We start from the raw sequence: 27,875 nt of genomic DNA, 5'->3' as shown, positions 1-27,875 counted from the left end.
AGCATGTTGAAAAACTTCAACGTTTATATATAATCATGATTTAAAAACGGGATGATTCGTGAGTCTTTTAAAAGAATCAGTTCAAAAGAGTCATTTGCTTGTGAATTGGACTGTGCAGCAGTGTTGTTTTAGTATTGTTTATATACTTTTTTTAGTATTTTTTGTAGTTTAATGCTAATAAATGATTCTATTTAAATACATTTTTCTCATGATGTCACTTCCTCTGACGCCTGTGTTTGTGTCCCGCAGAGGTCCATCCGCTGCTGGGTGTGAAGGGCGACAGTAAGTCCAAGAAGAAGGCGGCGGGGCGGCCCAAGGGAACGAAAGGTAAAGACAAAGACTCTCCGTTCAGACCCAAAGTCTGCCGGGACAGAGCAGAGGGGCTGGGGACGCCAGGTAAGATGACCTTTGACCCCTGGGTCCCGCCTGGGTCCGGTGCGGCTTCAGCTCAGCTGTGATTGGCTGCTTCCTGCTTGCCTTCCTGTCCTTCCTGCTCTGACCTACTCGATGTGCGAGCGAATGCTTCAGGTCTGCTGCCCCCCCCCCCCCCTCTCCGATCATTCCCATGATGCCCTGCAGCAAAACTCGCATACTAAAACCGGCCTAATAATCCAGTCAAGATACTAAACAAAAACAAAGACTGTTACTGGTGACGTTTCAGTTTTAACGATGCTTTCATTACTGCTAAAATTAGCTTTGAATGCAAATCTTTAAAAGATTCAGATTCAAATATGAATCACGATGAGCGAATCGTATAAACATGATTTAAAAGCAGCTTGATTCATGAGTCATTTAAAGAATCAGTTCAAAAGAGTTATTTGTTTGTGAATTCGATTGTGCAGCAGTGTTATTTTAGTATTTGTTATGACGTATTTATATTTTTTTATAGTTTAATAGTTTTATTTAAAATAAAAAAATTCAACTTGTTACATTAATGTAATTTTTTGTTTTATATATATATATATATATATACCTTTTTATAATATAAATTAAATTTGTTTATGGTTTAACATTCTTTTTTTTTTTTTTTTTTTTTCATTTTTGAAATTTTAAGTATTATTTATATACTTTCGTAGTATTTATTAATTTTTTTATTTTTTACATTTTGTTTAATATATAAATGTTTATGCATTTTATATTATGTTTTCATTTAAATTATATTGTATTTAAATAATTTCAGGGGGGGGGGGTTCTATACTTATATTTTCTTTATTTTTCCTATTTAGCTTTTAGTTTTAATAATTGTACTATTTTTATTTTTTTTCTAAAATAGAAACTTAGTTTATTTCACTTCATTTTTAATTTAAGTTTTTCATGTAATAAATTAATGGTACTTTAGCTTTATTTTAATTAGTGAAAATTGTTTATTAGTAAATGATTTTAGCTTAGTCGTACAACTACCAGCTGGGGTTGCTTTGAAGATGCGAATAACGATTCGCTTGCGATTATCTGTGACGATTTATGTTATTAATTGGATTGAAATGAGCTTTGGTGCAGATTTGCATTGCTGTCGCTTCGCTCTTTGGGCCTTTACGTTGACCTGAAGGATTTAACGATTTTTATTCATGACAATATTAATTTTACATGTTAGTTTGTTTAATTTAACCGTACGAATGCTGTTCTTTCAGGAAATCTGGTCTCGGCGGCGTACAAGCAGCACGAGGTTCAGGGTCTGGACTGAAGCTGAAGGCCACCGGCGCCCCCTGTCTGTGTGGATGAATGACGGCGCTCTTGTTTTATGGACTCTATGGACTGTATTTGTGTTGTATCATTACAGAAGGACATTACAGCCAGTTTGAAGGCCGTCTGATCAGTTTCCTCGCATAGAGAGAGTGATAGGAAGAGGGAATCATGTATTTTTTTATTTAGAGTAGATGGATCTGTCTCTGTGTATAAGCACTAGTTGTCTTTTATTTGTTTAGCATTTCTTTCTTTTTTTCTGAGACCGGTTGTGTTTTTTTTATACATATTAAACCAGTTTGTTTTTTGAGAGTGGCTTCTATGTGTAAAATGTTTTGGTAGAATGTTTTCAGAGTTATGAAGAACATCTGTGGACTAAATCAACCCAGTCAGGCTGTTTTTCTGTCTACAGACGCGGCTCAAACAGCCTCCATTTTGTTTCCTGCACTCACAGTTTCCGTCCAGCATGAGGCGCCAGCGGAGCATGAATGAAAGAGAGACAGAGAAAGACATTTTTCTCTTATTCGGTTCCATTTTGAGCTTTTCTACTGTTGGATTCCATCTTGTGTTTCTGTGTTTTATTCACAAACATCTGAAGAGTGAAAATCAGACCAAAGTAAGGGAACATCTGAGAAACACTCAACTTTCTGAGTCAAGTCCGCTTCTGTTCAGATTCTCTCTGGTTTGAGGCTCAAAACATCAGCTGTTACTCGCATGCTATTTCTTATCGTCTCAAAATAGTTTGAAAGAATGAAAATAGTGCTTTAGTAAGTCATAATTAGGATATTTTAAGAAGTCAGGCAAGTTTGCCTCTTTTTTTTATTTTTTTGATAAATGTAGAAACTTTACATAATTTTAAACTTTTCATGTCACGATTTCAAATGTTTCTGAAAAAAAAAAACAGAACCATCACAAAAAAATTATAATGGTGTCCACTACAAATACCATTACAAACCATCAACTTTTAACCATTAAAACCATTAATATGTTTTTTTGCAGTGTGTTTTGGGACATATTCCATTAGGATTTATTGGTTTTAACAAGCCACCAATAGATGACCAATTACCAGAAGAAGCCCACAGGGTCCAATACGGTTTCCATTAAGTCTCATTATAGCCAGTAAAACCATTACTAATTTTGTCATGGTGTCTGTTGTTTTTTCAGCAGGGTTATAATTTAGTATTTAATAATGCAGACATTTGAAGCCATAATTTCGACTGTTTACCTCATGATTATGAGTATTTCCGTAATTTAAAGTAATTTCGATTTAGTATGTCAATTTCAACATTTAAATGAATGGCTTTGTGTTAAAATTTCGACTGTCATGATTAAGATTGTCAATTTCGACTACATCTCAATTTCGATCATTAGAATTACTAAAGTCATGACTTGTCATACAATTATTTTATTTCTCTTACGTGACAGAAATCATTCATGAAATTTGGATAAACAGCGTTATTTGTCAAATCTTGAGGTAAACTACATCTGATATCAAGGAATTTAAAATCTTGGTAGTCAATTTCATGCTATATCTCTATAAAATGATGTAATATTCATGAACGGTAGGAAAGCTGTTGGTAAAACGGAGGGAAAACTAAGCGCGGGACTTTGGTTTGTTGACTTCACTTAGCAACGCCCACTTCAGTAACGTACAACTCAACACTCTTTAAGTAGCTAATTAAAATCTCGTCTTTATTACAACCACATGTACATCATATCCCAAGAAAATGATTTCTAAAAGTGGAAACGAGCAAAATCCAATGAGAGAGGCAGAGTTTTTCTGTTAATCTGTTGTAAAGTTGAAACCTTGTTGTTTGCGGAAAGGTGCGCTGAAAATATCTGATAAATTTGCACGTTATAACAAAACGCAGTTCAGTGCGTCGATCGTCTTTCTCTCCAAATTGTTGTACTTCTGTTAACACCACTTATAATTGAGTCTTTATAAAAGTTTCTTTTCGTGACATCAATTGTGAAGAGCACAAGAAAAATAGCTTTAAAAATACTGAACTACAGTTATAGTGCAAGAACCCGCACGTTGCACAACACACGCTCACGTTTCCGCTGCCCGATCTCCAGCATAACCCTGCACACCCAATCCCATACGTATCTGACTCCCGATCCGTCGTTAGATTATCCGATATTATTCCCAGAGAATCAGATTGATGACTGAAAGGAGGAGGGGCTGTGCTAACGCCACAAATTAGCTAGAGGAAGACAGTCGGAAAGGGAATTCTTTAAATTTTGTGCAAAAGTGACGTAATTCGGATGTCGTTTATAGCCTAGTTGCAAATCATGTCGAAGAAATGAAATCTCACGGTTAGCACCACCTTAAAATGATCCGTAACGTAAACTTTTCTTGGCACCAAATAAAATTCGTTTTGTCTGGCGTCAGTATCTGTTGTATTGCTTCATGCGGTCGAATCAAACTGCAGTGAATTCGCTCCCTAATAAAACATCTCTTCACAACACAATGCAAAACAAGATACTGCAAATATAACATTTAAAAATCAATGTACTACGGTGTTCGGAAACATCTGTATCTACAGTAAACCTCAATTTTAGGAGGTAGCTTTGTGTAGTGCGGCCGGTCCAACACACACACACACACACACACAAACACACACACACACACACACACACACTCACACACACACACACACACACAAGTCAATCTGAACACGCACTAGGTGGCTGTCGCTATACAGTTGTGACGGTGAGCAACGATGTAGGGAGTTGCAAGGCGTCTTCCCTAGTGCCCAGGCGCGTTCCATGCGTCAGGAGTTCCTCTACCGTGGTCCAGTCGTCCAGCAGCTTCCGGTTCCTCATGCGACTTAGTTTCCTCTGGCTCAGCTCGAGAACGGCATTACAACTGTCTCTATTAGCTCCTCCCACAAACCCGCCGCTATGCACCAATCCTGATGCAGCTATGCCGCTGCTGTTTCTGGTCTGTCGTTGTTTCTGCAGCATGTGTTCGCGGCGCTCGGTGCGGCTCCAGTAGCGACCCATGCGGACCTCGCTGTGACTCTCTTCGTCCGTGCTCATGCCGCTACGCTCATCCGCCAATCGGGACGCTCGATCCCGCAGCATCTGGTTTCGCAAAGCACGCAGATTCCCGCCGGGTGGTTTCCTAGCGGGCGTGTGGCCCTCCAAGGTGCTGTAGAGTCTGCCTCCGCCACCGGATCCCGCGCGGTTGGCGGGTTTCGGCCAGGTTTCGTTGGCGTCCTGACTGGGCGTGTGACTTAGAGTGTGGAACCTGTTGTTGGGCGTCTGTTGGGTCACGAAGCTCATCTGGAGTTGCGGTTCGGTGGATGCTCGGATCCTGCCGTTGGCGTGAAGATTTGGAGGCATGCAGCAGTGTTCATCAACTGGAGAGATCAGGGACGGTTGACTCATTGCATGTAGAGTTTGTGTAGGGAGTGCAGTGGGGTGTACAACAGGGTGTGCAACGGCGTGCATAAGGGCCAAGTCCGGCTCCTCAGGGAGATTCATGGGCAGGTCAACTCTGTGGACGCAGGGATGCAGCGTGGCGCTGCAATAGTTGGGTGAGGCCGGGTGACTTGCTCGTCTGTGGTACTCCATTGGCGCCGGGCGGTGATGCAGCGTCCTGCTTCTTCTCAGCATTCCCGCAGAACTTGGATGAGGAGCGGGATTGAACAGCGAGCCGCTGCTGGAGCTGTGCCTGTTTAAACACGGACGCTCTGCCTTGCGGTATTGCACGGACGAAACACGCGACAAACCGCGCGATCCCGGAATGGGCATGCAGATGTTTTGAGGCTGCACCGTCAGCGTTTCAGGGATGGCCTCTAGGGGGTGTTTTATCTGGCTGTCGCGCCGCTCGCGGGAGCATGGCTCCCCCTGGTGGAGCATGCGTGCATTGTAATGGCGCATGCGTTTCTCGAGCAGACGCTGGAAGCGGAGGAACTCGCCGGTGCTGACGCTGTAAAACCCAGAGTCGCTTAATTCCGACGAGATGAAGGACTCTGACGACGGCGACCTGCCGTGGCGCTCCTCAAGCCCCTCCTCTGTCTCTACGCCCGACAGCTCCCCCTGGTGGAAGCTACCATCCGTCCAGCCGAGCCCGCTGTCCAGCTCATGATGAAGAGGCAGGTAACCCAGGGGTTTCTCCATCATGTAGTCATCGTCATCAGTCTGTCAAAAACACAACACATAGGTGACCACAAAACCAGTCATAACAGTCAGTTTTTTTAAAATTGGGATTTATACATCATCTGAATAAATAATCTTTCCATTGATGTATGGTTTGTTATGATAGGTCAATATTTGTCTGAGATACAACTATTTGAAAATCTGGAATCTGAGGGAGCAAAAAAATCTAAATATTGAGAAAATCTCCTTTAAAGTTGTTCAAATGAAGTTCTTAGCAATGCATATTACTAATCAAAAATGAAGTTTTGATATATTTACAGTAGGAAATTTACTAAATATCTTCATGGAACATGATCTTTACTAGAAAAAACTATAATTTTTTTTTTAATTGATTAATTTTTGAGCAATAATCCATTAAAAGTAATGAGTTACAGTGATTTTACCTGTTTAAAAAGACTGTGTTTTTATGTTGTATCTAAAAGCACCCTCTAATGGTGAAGAATTTACTGCAATGTTTTACAAAAGAGCAGCAGCATGATGAAGACTCAAATGATCGACAATTAATTATTAATAATAAAAAATTATATGATTTAAAAAATAAGTAAAAAATTTAAATAAATTCATAAAAAAAAAAAATTGAGAGTAGTGCTAGCTTCGTCAAACTAGGTTCCAGAATGCTATTATGTTCTCAGTGATTTCAAATGCATTGCTATGCAATTACTGGGATGTTCCTGGAGTACTGCAAGTGAACGGCGCTTTATTGGTCATCCCAAAGAGGCACAACATCACTTTCATTACTCATACAATTAACAAAAAGCAAAACAAGAGGCCTCTAACACTAGCTTGCTCTATTCTTTTCTATTCTATCTGTTTTCTTTTTTTATATCATTTAAACAAAAAAACCTTGCTACATGTGCTGTGTTACGCTAACTGAGACTTGTTATTTTTAAAAGATATTATGTACCTTTAAATAACAAAAACATTTATTTTCAATGATAGTTGAGTTAATTTAAGGTGACATGGGCGTCCGTTGACGAGCAACAACATTACACAGAGCTTAACTATATATGCAAATGAGCAGCGGCAGCCAATAGCATTGCATACATTAGATACTGCAGTCGCTGACAATTACGCCACAATGCAGATTAAATCACTGTCAGTGTGAAAGCATCTCAAGTAATAAAGAAAAACGTAGGAAAAGGTACTTTACATTTGAATTTGAATGGATTTTATTGATTGAACGGTCACTCTGGTGGTCACAGTCTTCAGCCGTATTTATGATCACTAGTTGCCTGGTAACACATAACTTACATAATATGTGACTCCTCGCCTCTCGGTCTGTGACGGATGAAGAGAATCACACGAGAAGCAGAACAACAACAGTCCCTCAGATCTGAACTCGCGCCGCTGATGCATTCATTAGCTGCTGTTGCATTTGAACTATATTACAGATGTGTTTCACTACACCACAGTTTTTAAGGCAAGACACGACAGGCAAAAACTTTCAGCAATATTTTATCATGCACTGGTTCATTTTGAGATTTTGAGCTTTCTGGCTTTTCAAAACGTTGCTTCAGTGGAAACAAGACATCCAAAATAATTCAGTGTTTGTCAAACAATTTTACTGCACTTTTATCTGTTTGTGTCAGTAGATTTCAATATCTTCCCAAAATGAGTTTGTTTCTCCACTTCAGCAGTTTATTCAGAAGGATTTCATTGGCCTGGATTTTTGGTTTTGTTTTGTTTTTTGCACTTTATGTATTTGCATCAGTATATTTCAATTACAGTACATATCTTTAAAGGCTGTTTTCTCAAAATGAGTTTCTCCAGGTTTTACAGTTTCATTCAGATCTATATTTCTACTGAAGGGTTTGTTCATGTGATTTGACTGGTTTTATATTTGCACTTTACAGAGTTGCATCTAATTTAAACATATCTTTAAAGGGCATTTTCTCAATATTGCCACAAATATCCCCCAGAGACTTAAGACTGGTTTAGTGCTTCAGGGACACATATGTCAACAAAATCAAATGAGTTCAGATTATTATTATTCAAATGAGTGCATATTTAATTTGACTATGCATATTTAAACATAACATTTCAGACAACTTGTAAATACAGAAATAGTTGACAATTCTTAATGTATTCAATCAACTGGTCAAGTGTGTTGATGTTTATTAGTCAGTTTTTACACCCTGTGATGTCTTGCCTTGAACATACACTTCGTACAGTTCCCCGTGTGCACACTGAATGTTCAATAATTGAGCGGCTCTTCGTCAGTTATTCCTTAAGTCCTGGTCATATATTCACGCTGTATTTTGTGACTCTCACCTGACTCTGGAAACTTCTGGGTTCCTCCAGGTTGGAGTTGCAGCATCTGATCAGACAGTTCTGTCCCTGAGACACGCCGCTGGAGAACTCCGGGTCCTGAAACGAGCACGACACACTCCGTTATAACGGAGAACCGGACACGCCAGAACCAAGTACATTTAGAATTATTACATCAAGAAGAGCATCATCAAACCCTTTCTGCTCTTGTGAGAAGAACATGCGAGCATTTCCGCTGAATTATTAGCATAATGAGGCTGTGATGTGGAAGAGTGATTATTTTAAATGACTGAACAGTAAACGTCTGTCTCTCTGTTTCCTGTCTGTCTCTCCTTCAGTCGCTTTATTAAAGGCTCCTTCCTCCTGAAATGTGTGTGTGTGTGCATTCCCAAGCGTAGCTAAATGCATGAATAATTCCAGAGCATAAGAGAGCAGCTCCATTTTGAAAAACGCGTTTGTTTGGAGAACAGCTCACACACACACACACACACACACACACACACACACACGCACACACACACACACACTCAATCACACACACACACACACACTCAATCACACACACACTCAATCACACACACACACACACACACACGCACACACACACACACACTCAATCACACACACACACACACTCAATCACACACACACACACACACACACACACACTCAATCACACACACACACACGCACTCAATCACACACACAATCACACACACACACTCAATCACACACACACACACACACACTCGATCACACACACACACACACACACACACACACACACACGGAGACACACACACACACACACACACACACACACAGTTCAAAGGATGAAACAACTGCTTTAAACACTCATTTAAGCTTGGCATTGCAGAGCGATCAGGGTTTGGAAAGACATTTTTGATATTCATGTCAAAGTCTACAATCACACCATAAACCAAAGAGTCTGACAGCAATTATCCTTTGTCCTTTTTTTATTTACATTTACATCATTTTAAATGTGGCACATATCAGACTGGTTTAAAGAGATCAAATTCCTGAAATTATCTGCATGCATAAAACTAATTATCTAATAATTAACATTAAAAATTACAAAGACATTTTAATATATTTCCATAAATAAAATATAGTAATAAAAAGAAATGCCAGTCATTTCTATTTATTATTGTATTATTTTTTATTATTATATATTTTTTTACTAGTTTATTTTAATATACATTAATATTATACATTAATTAGGACAAAAATGACTTAAATGTATTGATATTATTAATAATTATTATATTATTAATTATGTAGCTAAAACTAATCTGATTATGTAGAAATGCCAGTCATTTCTCATTATACTGACATATTTGTATTTATGCAAATTTATAATGATACATCAATTTAATAATGATATGATTATAAATTAAATCATTTTCATAAAAAAATACATATTTCATAAAAGTATAATATATTAAAATTTGATTTAATTATGGATGTAGTTTTTTTAATAAAAATGGTATTTTGACATTTTCTTCGCATAAAGGGCAAATCAATAACTACATGCATCTGATCATGAATATTAATATCCTAATCTGATTATGTTAGTATCTTACGTTGTAGGCCAGTCGTTCTCGGTGCTCCAGGTCTCTGGGTGTGTTTGGTAGATACTCGTACCTGCTTCCTTCTCTACGGGTCCCGGGCAGGGTCATGTGATTGTAGCACGTCCTGAGAACACAACAAACACTCATATATTACACTCATAAATATCTGTAGGAATATGATATGCTGAAAACACATCTCTGGCTCCGCCCCTTCCTCTAAGACGCTGTTATTGAATGTTTGTAAGCAGCTTCTGTGAGCAGCTGACCTCATTCTGATAGAAAGACCAACAGCTGCATTGTGTGACTATATGAAATATGAACATTACACTTCACATGCAACAGAATTATTAACATAATTGGTATACTGATAGCACACGTACATCTCCGAGACGTCTATTTGACGTCTGCATTTACATCTGCAAGACGTATTATTTAGGGTGTTTGCTCATCTGCAATACGTCTATATGACGTTTCCTTTTATATGTCAAATAGACGTCTATTAGATGTCTTTAAGATGTTTATGATTTAGAATGCATGTAAAACTGACATAAGACGTCTGCCAGACGTTTATAGACAGCAGATGCTTTCCATATCAAGAGATCTTTAACAAACACCACTAAATATGACATATACTGTTGCAAACGGTGCATCTTTTCTGATAAATCAGAATCAGAAGAGCTTTTATTGTCAATTAAGTGTGTTTGCACAGCAAGGAAATAAACTGAACTTTGTACTTACACAAATCGGCAATGAGAGTATTCCCTACATGGTCTATCTTCATTTAATATATACAGATTTTAATAATAAATATTTACAACAATCATTTTACAATCGAGTAAACTTCGCGCACGTCACGTGACCTGATTAGCACGCGCGCGCGCGCCACTGTTTCCTCACAGCGAGAGAGGTGATGTCCGATTCGCGTGCAAATGACTCTTGTGAACCAGTTCTTTTGAGTGAGTCCGTGAAGAAGATTCATGAAACAAACTAGCAACTGTTTTGAATCAGAATAACTCAAGCAGCGAATCGTTCAGAGCCGTTACTGACTTCCCAACCGACTCCGTCACTGAAAAGCGCGCCATTTTCCAGATTTGAAAATAAACGGCGACCGTTACTGCGATTAACTGCAGGTTAGTGAGTCTTATTATTAATCATTTTACTAAATGTTTGTTTATATGACATAACTTGTAATTAAAGATACATATTCTTAGCATTTTAACTGTTTTTTACATGATTATTATTATAATGATTCCATTGTCCTCATTTGGATAAAAGCGTCTGCTAAATGACTAAATGTAAATATAGTTTAGCATATAGCCAGGTCCAAATGTAAGGTCAACAGGTAATCAACACATTTACCTCTTTTAAACGATCACAAATGTTCTTACAAATATGTATTTATACGACACAAATACAGTCACTGAAAGTATCAAATTGGAACAAACAACGCTTATTAGTCTAAAATGGGACATCACAATCACAATATTGACTTAAGCTAAGACTCTCTGCACTCAAAACTATTTCTCAGTTATTTAATTTGGCAGCAAAAAGGTAATTTGGCAACTAAATGATTCAAATTTAGGAGCTAATTGCTCCCTAATCATGTTTTTAATCTGGAGCCACTGCATCCTTGACATATTCTTCTAGATCTCAATAGTCCAAACGTCTTTGGTATATGAGTTCTGTGGTGAGTGTTGATCACATGTGAAGCAGTAAAATGCAGTGAACATTATAATATGCTTGCATGCACATTCACATGCGCATGAATGCAAAACCTAGCGTGACTGTGCCTTAAGGCTGCTCATATGCTAGAGACGGCTCTTGACGGATGGGAACACATCAGATGTGTTTTCAAGTTTGAAATCCAGTGGGATGGCATAACTGGACCCGCCCCTCGGACATTCTCACTGGTCAAATTTTGGAAAGTGTTACTTTCAAAAACCCTTGTGTTTTTGGCTTTTGAGAATCAGTTCGTTTGAATGAGTCAGCCAAAAAGATGAATGAAACCACCTCAAGCTTGTTTCGAATCACACTTACTCAGCGAATCGTTTATGGAGTTCAGATTCATTAGGCAAATAACTAGAAGAATAACAAAACATGCAATAAGTGGTAAAACTATTTGTGTTACATATGAGTTTGATTATGATTATGATAGTAAATGAAAATAATATGATAACAAGTACTAGTTGAAGCAGCATAATTGACTGTTTTTGTTCAGGAAAAATAACTATAATAGAATAAAAGCCAGTTTGTACCAAGGACGATAACTATAATGATAACTATGTTTTAATAATCGTTCAAATTCAGTGAGAACAGGGAAGTCCACACCACAACTATAACAATAACACAGAGGAACAATGTCATTGGAATCATGTTTTTTCCAGCTGATGAATCGTAAAACAGCTGACAGCCAATCAGAATCCATCCAGCTTTAACAAGCTCAAGCATTTAAAGCTGCTGGCGACAAAACTGCAGCATGCTTATAATAAAGAGAACGTTATCGTGCGCTGGTGTGGACAGTAATATAGTTATTGTTTTAGTTATATTTATAGTTATCGTTCTTGGAATGAATGCCAGAAACCTTACACATTCAAGTGAAAAATGCCTGTTTGCTCTCGCGTTAAAAATAATTACGCAAGCACTCTAAAAAGTCATTCACACAGGACACACTCTTCATTAGCAACAGAATTGAAACGAATGCAATAAGTTACTCATTTTTACTTAATAGAATCTCAAAAACGCAATGCTAATAAAATGAATAGACGAATAGCATTTTTAGGGCCAGATTTATTAACCAACGCAAACCATCTTTTGGTGTTAAAATAGTACTGTCAGGATTTACTAAAGACACGCAGTGACGAATTAGCGCTGAAAAGACGTGGACACAGTTTTTTTTGCGCCTGATCTGATTGAATATGCATTTGTAGGAGTTTCCCTTTCAGACGGAAAATTTATGGGAGGAGAGTGTTAAAATGAATCACGCAATGCGATTTACTAACCTTTGCTGTCATCAAATTACTGGTATTTGCAAAAAAAAGCATATCTTAAAGCCGTTGCTACTTTGCGCTGCTCTTGGTAGATTGCGCTGGTCTTTATGGAAATGATCTGGCTGCGTCTGTGTTCTTTAAAGGGATGGTTCACCCAAAAATTAAAATTATATAATTAATTACTCACCCTCATGTCGTTCCAAACCCTGATGAAATATCTTAATTTGTGTTCCGAAGATGAAGGTCTTACAGGTTTGGAACGACATGAGGGAGAGAAATTAATGATAGAATTTTCATTTTTAGGTGATCCCTTTAATGTGTGCATTGTCAATAAATCCCACGCAGAACTTTCCCCTCCCATCGGTGCTCTTATTGAATTGGGTTTTAATGTTAATTTGCTCTGTTTAGTAAATCTGGGTCTGTTTAGTAACTATTAAAAGACTGTCGCGTGTGAACGGCCTCTGAAGTGCACGTCTGTGTTTGTCCTGCAGGTGGCAGCGGTGAGCTGCAGGTGTGTCGCACCTGTCCGAGGGAGGCAGTCGCGGCAGTGTGCATGAGTGCGGTCGGAGAGGGTCCCACGGTCGCTCCGTTTGCGTGCTGCAGTCCGTCGTTCTGTTGTACTTCAGGCTCCGCCCCCGGCCCTCAATCTGAAGCGTGATTGGCTGCTCGTAGCTGGCCAGGATACGGAAGGCCTCTCGCTTCTGCAGGTGAGTCAGATCCCGACCGTGAGCCTGAACGACAAGACAAATGCGGTGACCGGAAAGATCGAGATTAATTTGAGCCCTCATTTAAGCGCGGATCTCGTGCGTACAGCCATTTGCTCTATTTCACCTGATTCGCTTTATCTCACGCACACACTATTATAGTGAAGCACAGCTGTGTAAACATACCCCCCCCCCCTAGCAGACCTCAGGCTCACATACACACACACACAGCTATCCTTGTAGGGACTCTCCATAGGCGTAATGGTTTTTATACTGTACAAATTGTATTTTCTATCACCCTACACCAACCCTACACCTAAACCTACCCCTTACAGGAAACTTTCTGCATTTTTACTTTCTCAAAAAACTCATTCTGTGTGATTTATAAGCTTCTGTACCCATGGGGACCTCACTTTAGGTCCCCACCGTGACACGAGTCCCCATGAGTCTGTGTGTATTCAGGTTTAAGTCCCCACCAGGATGTATAAACCTGTACACACACACACACACACACACACACACGTTATTCTCATGATGAAAATAATGCTGCATCTTCATACCAACACACATCACTGCATGAGTTACGAGAGAGAGAGAGACGGCGCACGTGTGTATGTGTGTGTGTGTGTGTGTGTGCGTGTGTGAAACAAGACGTGGTGTATCAGCATCAATGTCACTCCTGATCACCATCAGCACACACACTCGTGAGCATTTACACACACACACACACCAGACTCACCCCCATCCCGTCGCCCATCCACGGCCCTGACAGTCGACAGCCCATCACCACGGCAACAGATGAGCAGGATCGTGCACCGATGCTGTGAATTCACAGATGCAGATGAAGATGATGAAGGAGCAACGCAGCCGCTGCCGGCATACATGAACACACACACACACACACACAGAGAGAGAGCTGCAGTGAGAGAGACACACAGCAGAATCAGACGGACGGACGGAGCGCTGTCTCCTCTCTCTCTCTCTCTCTCTGAGCGTTTGCTCCAGAACACAGACACTCCAGCGCTCAGGCCCCGCCCACCTCTGACACTTCTCTGCTGAGATTGGCCAGGCACCTGCATCTGTCAGCAGAAAGCCAGAGCTGATTGGCCGGCGGGGTTCAGCCCTCGTCAGACGCTCGTGCACTGGGTCTCCGGCATTCAATCAGAGCTCTGAAGACATAAATATGCATTTAATTAATGAGGGGAATTAATTAACGCACTCATCACTAGTCCTAGTATTAAAGTATTAAAGTTGAGTGTGTGTGCGTCGTCCCTAAATCATGAGCTGTGCTGGTGCTTTATTAATCGAGCAGGTGCACCAATTTCACCTGCTAAAAAACAAAGAAACCACAGACACTAACAAACCATAAAAAAATGCATAGAAACTGCATAGCATCCATCCACAACACTGTATCAACGATATAGCAATGCCCTGGCATCCACTAGTTTGGATTCTTGATTTTTTCAAAGGATTTTAAGGAGAATTGATACTTAAAAATGAGACATAACTGAGACCGTCATGAAGCCTCCTGAGATATGAAAGAGCACCAAAACAAGAACAAACATCTTGAGTTTAAAGACACAAATGACCTATTCTGGTGTAATTCTGGCTCTTTTATAACTCAGGAGACTTAATGGAGATCTCACTTTGGTTTCATTTAGGTATATCAACCAAATCTCAGATGTTTATACCTCGAGAGAAATAAAAATGTAAATAGCAGCTTAGACTGTTTTTTCTTGAAGTTCATATTGAGATCTCAGACTTCCTCAAATTGTGCTCAGATTTGCCAAAATGCCATTATTGAGATCTCTTCTATAACTCCAGAGGAGATTACAGGAGAGAAGCAGGACACCTCAGGAGGAATCTCTCTGAGATCTCTGCCTGTGCCGGCGTGTTTTGGTTGGGTTTTTAAGGGCTCTGGGATGGAGTTGCCCTGCTAAACTCACTGGTGGGGGACGTGAGCGGAGCTGACAGCCGTCAGGGAAACACACTACAGCAGTGTAACATGCGCGCGTTTCTCCTGCGGCCAGAGCACATGCAGCGAGGAGAACGCACGCCAGAGGAAAGTGCAAATCTGTGTCAAGCCATCAGAAGTTCCAGTAAACCAGAAGAGAGGCATGAATAAATAAACTCCGTGTCCTTAAAGTCAGGGGTTCGGCTCGGAGAGACGGAGACGTTCGCTGACAAAAGGACGTGACAGAATCAGAGCACAAACACTCACGCAAATAAAGCATTCCAGCATTGCAAACACACAGGGACATGTTACTGCTCATTTATAGCTCAGGAGACTTGATTTTCAGAGGTTTCTTCTAAAATTCCTCAAACCATACAAGTCATCCAGTAAGAGTATAAAGCTTTAAAATGTGACCCTGGAGCACAAAACCAGTCATAGCAATGCATATTACTAATCAAAAATGAAGTTTTGATATATTTATGGTTGGAAATGTACTAAATATCTTCATGGAACATGATCCTAATGATTTTTGTCATAAAAGAGAAATGTATAATTTTGATCCATACAATGTATTGTTGGCTATTGCTACAGATATACCTGTGCTACTCATGACTGCTTTTGTGCTGCAGGGTCACTAATGAATGTGGAGAGCAGCTCAGATCATTTAATGAGAAATATTTGAGCTCATACTGACATTTTGAGCACAGAATTTGATATCTCTGCAAATCTGATCATCTTTGTTGTTGTTTTTTATTATCTTTTATTGTGTTAGTTAGCTGTCATTTTTTAGTTATTGTTACTTAATCAAAATAACCCAACTGCATTAACTGGAATGCACATGATTGCAAATTAACTCTTCATATCTCAGGAGACCTCAGAATCTGAGCACAGTTCGAGACATAAAAATCCTCTCTGAAATCCTGGAGGTGCACATGAGATTAACAGGGTCTTTTTCTCAGGAGAAACCTCTGAGAAGCAGCAGCAGTCTTATCTAAGAGAAACAGCTGAGATATTGTGCTTATCGGAGTGTAGATTGTGTTTAAAGAGCTTCAGGAAGGTGCTGCAAGACGCTGTGGATCAAACCGGTAGTTAGCGTTGAGACACACACACACTGCTGGAGGGACGTGTCAGCTCAGATCAGAGGAGACAGCAGTTGCACTGCAGGCGGTGTGTGTGTGTGTTTGTAGGAGGACACACACCTCCTGTGGGATTACCCATAATGCCCCAGCTCACCTCCAGATGGCGACGTCTCACTCCTGACGGCACATGGAGGTCCGACGGGTCACCCGGCCCTAAACCAGAGACACGAGTGTTAGGTGTGTGTTTGGTTACACATTCATATAAACAATGAATCGTGTCTCAGCCGGCACTCAGGAAGACACATGTGTTGCCATGGTGAGAGCCCTTCACATGAACCACATCAACTTCTGTAACACACACACACACACACACACACACGCTACAGCCAAATATAGACAAACCTGCTGTCAGTCCACATGACAAACACACACACAACAGCAGAACACACCAACCAAACTCACACCATGTATAGTACATTTAGATATTTAGTTGTGTGTGTGTGTATAGTATACAATTTAACAGCAAAAATATAACATAAAATCCTGAAATATTAATGTGCAGCAGTGGATTATTGTGACTGATTCTATCAGAAATAAAAGCTGCTGGAAGAGGCGAAGGATGTGAGCGGTCGCCATGGTAACAGATACAGGGATGGCACAGTGACAGAGAGATGCTCTGCGAGTCAGACCCAGACATTTACGGACTTAAAGATTCCCTCTGTGTATGTGGAAATAAAAAACTCATTAATATTTACCCTTGAATAATTAGCGTGCGTTTAACATCTGTTTGCCGTAACACGCTTGGCCACCAGGTGTCGCTGCAGCACTATTTTGATCCACTTCAAATGTTGACTACAATATATATATATATATATAGTAGGCACTTAGAGGCGTTTGCATCTGAACTCTTCATATATGCATACACAGACGGAAAACATCATTTTTTCCCCATGCCATCTCCAGTTTAAACAGCTAACACAGGAATTGTGTTCTGTAATTCATTCTCCGTCTCTAATTATTGCCTCTTTCTCAAGTATTATGTAAATACATATGCATATCTCTTTACTGTATATTTGACATTTACATTTAGTCATTTAGCAGACGCTTTTATCTTACAAATGAGAACAGAAGCAATCAAAACCAACAAAAGAGCAATGATATACAGGTGCTATAACAAGCCTCAGTTACACGGAGCAAGGTTATTCTTAAACTATATAATAAATAAAAACAAAACAGATGGAATAGAAACAGAATAGAGAAGCTAGTATTATTATTATTATTATTTAAAGAAAACAAGCAGTTAGTAAATGAATAGAGTGCAAGTCTAAAAGGGGCAAGTTATTATTATTATTTATTTTCTAAGAATAGAATTAGAATATAAATGTTTGTCTGTTATGTATGCATTAAGAGCACCTTAAACCCCCAGAACAAATCCCTAGAGTGTCTATAGGCGAATAAAGCGGATTCTGATATCTCTAGGAACTGAACAGCGCTTTGAAGCTTGTTCTCGGTTGTGTTTTGCTGGATCGGGGGTCGTTTAGTTTGATTTATTTTAGGTCGTGTGTAGGTTGACAGAGATGATAAAAGAGTGGAAAACCAGCTCCGAGCGCCGCGCGCTTCTATAATTAAACGCCGAAAGTTTACGGTAAGCGCGCGCGTTCACGCCGTCTTTGTTTTTCCCCCGACTGACGTCACGCATACCTGAGCTGCGTTCGACGTCAATCTCCATATTTGGACGCGGACGGAAAGCGAGCGTCACTAACAACACGCAGTGTTTTCCATCCTGACAACCAATCGGTAGAGCGAGGAAGCCCCGCCCCTCTGTTTCGTTGGACGCCGGGCGGGTCGCTCACTGACGTCACCGGCTGTGTGCATATATATGCGCGGATTCGCTCTTCTTCTGCCCAGATCAGCGCGCGGAGACGCGGACACCGATTATATCGGACCTCTCTCTCGGGGAATGTTCATTATTTCATCCTCATCAAACCTCCTGCACTAATTCACCAGCAGCTCTTAACTTTCATCTTAAGCTCTACTGAACGGAATACAATGACGCTGGGCACCGGAGCGGAGGTTTCTGCCGCCGCGAGCTTCGTTTGCAGACTGTTGCGCGGCCGCGGACGCTTGAGTGACGCGCAGCTCCACGTCTTTAGAGACGGTCTCGCGCAGGCGCTATCAGGTACTCCAATACATGCTTTTATGCTTCAGATACACAGTAAACTATTGCATGTGTGACCCTGGATCACAAAACCAGTCACGAGATTTATACATCATCTGAAGCTGAATAAATAATCTTTCCATTGATGTATGGTTTGTTATGATCGGACAATATTTGTCTGAGATACAACTATTAGAAAATCTGGAATCTGAGGGAGCAAAAAAATCTAAATATTGAGAAAATCTCCTTTAAAGTTGTTCAAATGAAGTTCTTAGCAATGCATATTACTAATCAAAAATTAAGTATTTATGGTAGGAAATTTACAAAGTGTCTTCATGGAACATGATCTTTACTTAATATCCTAATGATTTTGAATTAAAAAAATATATATAGTTTTGATCCATGCTATGTATAGTTTACATTTTACATTTAGTCATTTGGCAGACACTTTTATCCAAACCAACTTATAATTGGGAAATACAAGAAGTGATTCATCTTGACGAGGCAATCAGACAGAGGAAGTGCTCGAAACACCAAGTCTCAGTCATTGTTCAAATAAGTGCAAGCTAGTAAGGGAGGGAGACAAAGATAGAGGGAAAGATTAATTTTTTTTTTTTTTTTTTTGAGTTTAGGGTGAAGTCAAGTAGTGCCGAAAGAGATGAGCTTTCAGTTGTTGGTTGACGATTGCCAGGGATCCAGTATTCCTGATAGGGGAGGGAAGATTATTCCTCCAGCCAGGAATGGTGTTGTCTATTGCTACAGATATACCTGTGCTACTCATGACTGCTTTTGTGCTCCAGGGTCTCATATAAAAGTATTACCGTTATATCAATGCACTTTTATATTGATTCAGTGATCATAGTACATCTAATGCTGGATTTGAACAAAATTGTTTTTTTTTTCCTCTAGAACACTACCAGCACCACTGGTTCCCCGACCGGCCGCAGAAGGGATCCGGTTACCGCTGCATACGGATCAATCATGAAATGGACCCTCTGATTGGCCGAGCAGCTGGCCGTATCGGACTGACCAGCGGGCAGCTTTTCTCGCTCCTGCCGCGCGAGCTGACGCTCTGGGTCGACCCGTACGAAGTCTCCTACCGCATCGGCGAGGACGGCTCCATCTGCGTTCTCTACGAGGCCGAGCCGCCCGTCTCAAGCCCCGCCCCCTCGGCCTACGACCAGACGGCGAGCTGCAAAAACCGCTTCATGATGGGCGGCCGAACAAGTCCGCCGAAAAACTACCTGATGATGGTGTCCAGCTGAACGCGCGACCGGTGTCCGACCAACCGCCGAGAGCTTACCGTTCCCACGACTTCACGTTTAAGGCCTGATCCTAATCCTTTATTTAAGATTAACTTTAAAGCACTGGTTGTTACGCAACTTCACGACTGACTCTAGAAATATTTTGGCACTGTGACTCTTGTTTATTTTTACGATCCCAAAACAGGTTTTGGGTGTTTCCACTGGTGCTCGCGCACTGTTTCAGTGCAATTACGATACCTCACGACTCTTACGAGAATGTAAAGCAATTAAGGGCCTGAAATGTACTTTGCGCAAACATTTTTATAAGCTTACAAAGGTTCTCTTGAAAGTCAGCCATGATGATGATAATAATAAAACTAGTTTGCGCTTTATAGCGCCACCTGTGGTGACTTCGAGAATGCAATGAATTTGCATTCAGTACGTTTCAGGCCTAAAACAGTGGTGGTGCTCTATAAATTCTGCAGGAGCTGCTAACGAGAGATGTATATCTCAAATATGTGACCCTGGAGCACAAAAGCAGTCATCAGTAGCACAGGTATATCTGTAGCAATAGCCAACAATACATTGTATGGATCAAAATTATACATTTCTCTTTTATGACAAAAATCATTAGGATATTAAGATCATGTTCCATGAAGATATTTAGTACATTTCCTACCGTAAATATATCAACTTCATTTGATTAGTAATATGCATTGCTAAGAACTTCATTTGAACAACTTTAAAGGAGATTTTCTCAATATTTAGATTTTTTTGCTCCCTCAGATTCCAGATTTTCAAATAGTTGTATCTCAGACAAATATTGTCCTCTCCTAACAAACCATACATCAATGGAAAGCACATTTATTCAACTTTTAGATAACGTATAAATCTCAATTTCACAAAATTGACCCTTATGACTGGTTTTGTGCTCCAGAGTCACATTTTATACTTTGATATAATGAACAAACTCCCATAATCCCCTCTTGCCTTAAGCACAGCGCCACCGCTCCCTTAATAAACGTCACTGCCTGGTTCTTTAAGTCTTACTGTGCAATATTCAGGCAATACGCTCTTGAACCTCCTCTGGTGATGTCATGAACCGAGTCGTGCGGACTGGAGGCTCCACCGCTGGCATCTCTGGGGAAGTGATTGTGATTTCCCAGGATGCTTTGCATGTGTTAGTTGGTTTGGGGCCGGAGCGCCAGCAGAGACTCTCGTCTGTAGCATCTCGCGGGCTGCTGAGCAGCTTGTTTACTGTTTTAAATGTAGTTTGTAAGCTATTTCAGAGCAGAGTTGCTTTTAATGTACATTTTGTTAAAAATGCATTTGTGCAGATAGAGCTGTACAGTCGATTTTTATTACAATAAACCTTTTATGAATGAAACGCTCCTCTCTGGTGTGATGTGTTGTGATGGAGTTTCATATCTCTGATCTGTTCTTGAAAACTCCCACGAGCGGCGTCTGGTTGGCGTTCGGTGGGCATGCTGGAGTTTTCTGGATGTGTCTGGGCTTGTTTTTCTCCTACACACACTGACAGACTTCAGACACACTTATCAGCAGCAGATTTACCATGAGCTGCCTAACTAGACCACACTATAAGGCATCATCGGTGCAACTGACATGAAAGTTAAAATCATGCTGCCTTATAAAAAAAACAAACTGACAATTTGTCTATTGGCAGCATTACGTGAATTGTTTTAAGCACCTGTATGCAATCCCAGAATGCACTACATGCAATATTGTGTCATATTTTGAATTACATATATCATTTATCTTCTTATTACATTTGTATACTTATTACACTTTTAATTTTAGGCCTTATATACTTTTTTCTTTTCATATACTTTATACTGTATGTACGCAGATTTCATTCTCATTTTTACTTCTATTTAAATGAGTTTTTCTAAATAATGCAACAACCATTTAAAGACTAAAAATAGTTTTGCTGTGCTTGTATGACAACAAAGAGATTAAATTGTGCTTTTAAAAAAGGATAGATCACTAAAATAGATTTTAAGTCAAATTGTTTGCTTATCAGAAATGCTAGTGTCAAATTATTGGAATGAATGAAATCTTTCTTGTAGCTAAATTAATATTAAATCATTAGATGTGAGTGACATTCAGCAACATGCTAACGTCAAACTCTTTTGAAATCAATTACGAGCAACAAGTTATTGTCAAATTATTGGATTGAATTACAGTTGCTGAGAAAACGCATGTAATTAAATTACAGTTACTTGTGAAAATGTTATCCATTACAAAGGGGGTTGCATTTTAATTTTCTCAGGCACACACACACAGATTTGATTGATTTCTTTCATAAATTGCATTGATTGGTCTAAAATATGAGACGGCAATATTTCAGGAGTTTAGGACACATGCTTATTCCATAACTGTTTTATTTCCTGTTTGGGTTTATGTATATGCTTTATTTTTTAAGATTGGCTTTTTTTCAAGGCATTGTTAGATGCCAGTGTTTCCCGTCATAACTATGCAAAGCTTTGATTTCAAAAACTAGCTATTAAACCATTTCTTATGATTTTAACTCTGTATTATCAGAATTTTACCAGAATCAGAAAGATCTCAAAGTAAAAAGAGCTGCTAAAGTCTGATTTTGTGGTGGCTTAAGATATTATAATCGTAATTCAAGTGAAGAGGGATTGTGAAAGTCTGGCAGTAGTCAGTGTTGATCAGTAAGGTTAACCCTACCTGCTTTAAATGTTTCAAAATCATTAACAGTTGAAAGCATTCGTTAGAAATTTAGAAAAGTAATCAGAAAGTAACCAAATTACTACATTTTAAACAAGGTAACTTGTAATCTGTAACCTAGAACATTTCCAAAGTAGCCTTCCCAACACTGCATGTGACACATGCTAACACATGCTAACAACAAACTTTACTGTAAATGGTCTATTTTATTGTGCATCAGACATATCAGTATTAAAATCGCTGCCTGAGTTAAGTGTTTCACATCATTCCCTCATGAGGTGTTGTTTGGGTTAGTGCACTAGATATCTGGAAGGGTAGCTGTCTATTTAGGCAGTATAGGCTGCACTATTGTGTCCCTCGGATTGTTTTGTTCTGTTTGTGAGCGATTACGGTCAGCAGAGGATTTAGGAGGGTTTCTGTCCTGACGTCATAAAAGCACAATCGCTGCTTTAATTGAGGCTGCTTTGTTTGTGTGTGTGTGTGTGTGTGTGTGTGCGAGTCAGACAAACACACGGGCAGATGGCCTGTTGAGCATGAGACTGCCCACATATGGAGACGCACACTATTGTTCAGAGACGCTGCTGACGCTTGAACACACGCACACACACACACACACACACACCGTCAGCTCAATGGAACAGAGATGGACACACAAAGAGAGAGGGATATTCTTTACAAAGAAATGATTTGAGGTTTTATGTTCAAAGACATGCAGGCGTTTCAAGTGAGCTGTCACTCGTTCTGTTCAGGTGGAGTCTGATTTCATGGGTCAAACCTGTTGAGCTTCCTGCATGACCTCTGACCCTTCAGCTGCAGGGGTTTCTTGCCGTTGTTTTAATTGTATTTGTGTGTGTGTTTGTCTTTTATCCCTGGTGCAGTATCCCTTTTAAACAAAGCAGTAAATGCTTGAACTCATATTAAAATCTCTGGCTTTTGATGGCAGACAAATCTGAGCACAGTTTGAGACATTAATGAGAGAAACTCAAGAGGAGATGCGTGTATCTGAGATTATAGGCTCATCTAACATCTGCTAATGAGTTTAAACTGTGTTTTGTGTGTGTGTGTGTGTGTGTGTGTGCATCTTTTATTCCTAGTTAAATATTAATTTTAAACTGGTGGTCTCACCAGTACGTGTTTTAGTACTAATTTCTTTAGTTTTAGTTTAATTTTTAGTTACATATATACTGTAGTTTCGTTACATTTTTAGTACTATTTAGTACTGTGTCAATTTCATGGCTGTTTTGAAGTGGTTTGTGAGCCCTAATCTTAGACAATGTGATACACAATGAAGTTTAGTGAAGTGAAGTGACATACTGCCAAGTATGGTGACCCATACTCGGAATTTAGTACTAGGTTTCTAAGTTTTATCTAAGTTTGTTTGATCTAAGTTTATTACTAGGTTTCTAAGTTTTATCTAAGTTTGTTTGATCTAAGTTTATTACTAGGTTTCTAAGTTTTATCTAAGTTTGTTTGATCTAAGTTTATTACTAGGTTTCTAAGTTTTATCTAAGTTTAGTACTAGGTTTCTAAGTTTTATCTAAGTTTAGTACTAGGTTTCTAAGTTTGATCTAAGTTAAGTTTCTAAGTTTGATCTAAGTTTAGTACTAAGTGTCTAAGTTTTTTCTGATTTTAGTTCTTTTATTTGTCTATTTTTACTTTTATTTATTAATTTGTTTTAGATTTTTATAGTTTTTTTGTTTATGAGCCCTAACCTAAGACACAATTTTAATCACTATGTGACCATAATGTTTTTTAATCTTAAATAAAAACATTCATTTGATTTGATATTTCATGATATGTTCAATGACATTTAGGAGTCTCATTTGCTTCAGCTGTTGTCATTTGTTCTGTATAGGTGGAGTATGATGTCATGATGGGGGGTCAAACTTGTTGAGCTTCCTGCATGACCTCTGACCCTTTAGCTGCGTGGTTTTCTTGCCATGTGATTGGCCAACGGTCGTATCTTGGCAGATCTGAGGTAAGTTCTTGTTTTTACACACTGTTTCTGATGAAATCTGATGATATATCTCATAATCACATGGTAGGGTGGCAGCTGATGTGAAGCGGGGGGTTTTAGGGCCGTTTGGCTAGTTGGTTAATCCCTGAAACACTGTGACCCTCTTTTGCAGACACGAGACATAGAAAACACGCACACAGTGAGCTGTTTTCTGATTATTTTGCTAGTGCTTATAAAGCTGATTGTTAATCTGATCAGGCGTTAGTCTGCATTAAACACACACACACACAAATGAACTTTGCATGTTATTTTATGGACACAGCAGGTGATATGGACATGATTTGGTCTGTTGTAAAATCACAATGGCCCTTGAAGGGTCATTCTCAGACACTGGTGCAATTTGGCTATTTCTATATATCTTTCAATATATATTCAGAGGTTTGAAAGAAATTAATAATTTAATTCAGTAAGAACACATTAAATAATGTTCCAAAAGATTTCTGTTTCAAATAAATGCTGTTCTTTTGAACTTTCTATTCATCTGTGAATCCTGAGAAATAAAATGCATCACAGTTTCCACAAAAATGTTCAACATTGATAATAATCAGAAATGTTTGTTGATCAGTAAATCAGTATATTAGAATGATTATGAAGATCATGTGACACTGAAGACTGGAGTAATGATGCTGAAAATACAGCTGCAGATCACAGAAATAAATTACAGTTTAATACATATTCACAAAGAAAACAGCTGATTTACATTGAAATAATATTTCTCTGTTTTTAGGGTAGAAAATCAGACCAAGTTCTCATGATGGTCTTAACTAGTAAATATCACCTAATCATATTATTTAGAGTAATTTTGTATCTTGTGTACAATACATATATTTTTTTACACAAGTTGAACTTAAACTTGACGAGGTCATTAAACGTTTAAATGTCATGAAATACTGATAAAACAAAACTGTGAGAGAAACTCACTTTGGTTTGACCATACCGTAAAAAACAACAACTTTCATGATGTCACTTCCTTATAATGAAAGAGGGGGAAACACCACAGCAGAAAGTGAGGAACAGAGACTAATACTTTAAGACTAAAATACAAGTCTTTCACTAATCATATTTTTTGTGTCCATTTTCTGTTCTCGGTGAAACACCACTTAGTTAATCAAAGCAACATTGCAAGAAAATATAGATTTTATAGAGAGAGAGAGAGAGAGATTAACAATAATGTACATAAGAGATTTTTAGGATTGTTTTATATATGAAGTCGTGGCCTAATGGTTAGAGAGTCGGACTCGTAAAGGTTCGAGTCTCGGGCCGGCTGCCCACTGCTCTGTGTGTGTGTGTGTTCACAGCTGTGTGTGTGTGTGTGTGTGTGTGCACTTTGGATGGGATAAATGCAGAGCACGAATTCCGAGTATGGGTCACGTCACCATACTTGGCTGTATGTCACGTCACTACTGTTTTTTTTTCACTACTATATCTCGCTGTGTTTTAGTGGTGAGCGTGTCTGCTGGGGGTTTGTGAATGTGTGTGTGTGTGTGTGTGTGTGTGTGAGGTATTTCCCCCTTCGCACCCGCGTTTCTGGATCAGAGAGTCGCACTCAAATGATTTGCAAAGCAAACCTGTTCAGCTGAATGCTCCTGGAGTTTCACAACATCATTCATGAAGCCCCAGCGTCCCGCGGGTGTGTGAACGACGGCCATTCAGAGTGTGTGTGTGTGTGTTTACTTCATCAGTCTCAGACGGGTGGAGGAAGGGTGTCACACACACTGTCTGCTAGATCTCAGATGTCTCTCCTAAAATCCCTCCGGAGAAATAAAACAGAGCCGAACGAGTCACTATCATTCAGTAAAAGTATACGACTAATGCGGAGCAGTTCAGATCATTTGATGAGATACGTTTCAGCTTATAGTAGGATCTAAGACTTTTGATTGCAGACAAATCTGAGCACAGTTTGAGACATTTTTTGTGTGTTTATATTTTATCCCTGGTGCAATAACTTTTTAAAAAACATAGTCTCACCGGGAAGTGTCTAAGTTTTAGTATAGGTTTATATGTTTTTCCCCCTAGGGTATGGTACTAATTCCTATGTTTTTCCTTTGTTTTGTTTTTAGTACTAAGTTCCTGAATTCTTCTAAATTTTAGTACTAAGTTTATGTTTTTTGTTTGCTATGTTTTGGTACAAAGTCCCTATGGGTTTTTGTTTTGTTTTGTTTTTTTAAGTTCTTATGTTCTGTTTCTAAAATTTCTAAGATTTAGTACCAAGTTTCTATGTTTTTTTCTAAGTTTTAGTACTAAGTTTCTGAATTTTGTAAATTTTCAAGATTTTAGTGCTAAGTTTATATGTTTTTTCTACGTTTTGGTACTAAGCTCCTTTGTTTTTTCTAAATTTTCCAAGTTTTAGTACTAAGTTTCTAAGCTTTTTCTTAGTTTTAGTACTAGGTTCCTGAATTCTTCTAAATTTGAGTACTAAGTTCATGTTTTTTGTTTACTATGTGTTAGTACAAAGTTCCTATGTTTTTTTTTTTCTATTCTTATGTTCTTTTTCTAAAATTTCTAAGATTTAGTACTAAGTTCCTGATTTTTCAACAAAAATAAATAAATAAAAAATGACATTTTAGTACTTTTTTTTGTAAATTATTATTTTTTTTTCTAAAATTTCAAAGTTTTAGTAGGCTACTAATTTCCTGATATTTCTAAATCATCTTAATTTCAGTACAAAGTTTATATGTTTTTTCCCCCATAAGTTTTGGTAATAGGTTCCTATGTTTTTTCAACTACTAATTTTTACTAATAGTTTTGCTACTAATTTTTTAGTACTATTTCATGTGTGTTATAGATGTTTTGACATTGTTTGTAAGCTCTAACCAAAGACAAATTTCTGTCACTGTGATAGACCACAACATTTTTAATCTGAACTGAATTCATTAAAGAAAAGTTGAATGTATGGAGATTTTTACTAAAAACCTTCCTCTCACTGTTGATTCGCCGTTGAGACTCCAGCAGGATCCTCTGAGGAAAGAATGGAGGAAACAAAACAAACCGTGCTGTGAAAAGTGAAGTGGCGTGAGCAGATTTAGTTTTGTGGGAGTCTGTAAAGTGATTTAGTCGTGTTGACGTGTTTGGCAGCTGTTGGCCGAAGTCTCACAGTGTCTCATTGTCCTAAAGTTCCCGGGAAACTAAATCAGCAGCTGTCGCTCGGCACACACACACACACACACCCTGCCCCCATATCCTCAAACAACCAAAACAACCCCATCACAATCCCTCAGCTGGGGCTCAACACAAGCCAGGACAGGTTAACCCTTCACAGAGCATTTATGTGAGATATATCACACCCTCAACAGTTTCTCCTAGTCAAGTCAAG

General features: G+C 39.0%; 3 protein-coding genes across 7 annotated transcripts in view; 2 read left to right on the top strand and 1 right to left on the bottom strand.

The window, feature by feature from the left end:
• The window catches only part of rbbp5 (retinoblastoma binding protein 5), a 19,456-nt gene extending 17,464 nt beyond the window's left edge, over window positions 1–1,992 (top strand). For 4 of the 5 annotated variants that reach the window (XM_079424579.1, XM_079424583.1, XM_079424581.1 and 1 more), the window contains 2 exons: window positions 250–396; window positions 1,629–1,992. In XM_079424579.1, coding sequence (XP_079280705.1) covers window positions 250–396; window positions 1,629–1,681 — 200 coding nt within the window. In that variant the 3' untranslated portion in view covers window positions 1,682–1,992. The remainder of the gene's footprint in view (window positions 1–249; window positions 397–1,628) is intronic. The other variant, XM_079424580.1, reaches the window with a different exon arrangement.
• Window positions 1,993–7,744: 5,752 nt separating this feature from the next.
• Window positions 7,745–14,565, bottom strand: LOC306874500 (uncharacterized protein). The gene is made up of 4 exons (XM_079424610.1): window positions 14,138–14,565; window positions 13,217–13,425; window positions 9,720–9,831; window positions 7,745–8,214 (listed from the first exon to the last, which is right to left on the bottom strand). The coding sequence occupies exons 1-4, from the start codon at window positions 14,180–14,182 to the stop codon at window positions 8,086–8,088; spliced, it is 495 nt and encodes a 164-aa protein (XP_079280736.1). The 5' UTR covers window positions 14,183–14,565; the 3' UTR covers window positions 7,745–8,085.
• A 3,774-nt stretch (window positions 14,566–18,339) lies between these two features.
• LOC306874501 (protein BTG1-like) lies at window positions 18,340–21,220 on the top strand. Its single transcript, XM_079424611.1, has 2 exons — window positions 18,340–18,610; window positions 19,499–21,220. Exons 1-2 carry the CDS (start codon window positions 18,481–18,483, stop codon window positions 19,852–19,854), a joined length of 486 nt encoding a protein of 161 aa, XP_079280737.1. The 5' UTR covers window positions 18,340–18,480; the 3' UTR covers window positions 19,855–21,220.
• The last annotated feature ends 6,655 nt before the right edge of the window (window positions 21,221–27,875 follow it).

Source organism: Barbus barbus (genome assembly GCF_936440315.1).
Source record: "Barbus barbus genome assembly, chromosome: 9".
NCBI lineage: Eukaryota > Metazoa > Chordata > Actinopteri > Cypriniformes > Cyprinidae > Barbus > Barbus barbus.
Note: the sequence above shows the minus strand (reverse complement) of the source record. Positions and strands in the feature narration are given on the sequence as shown.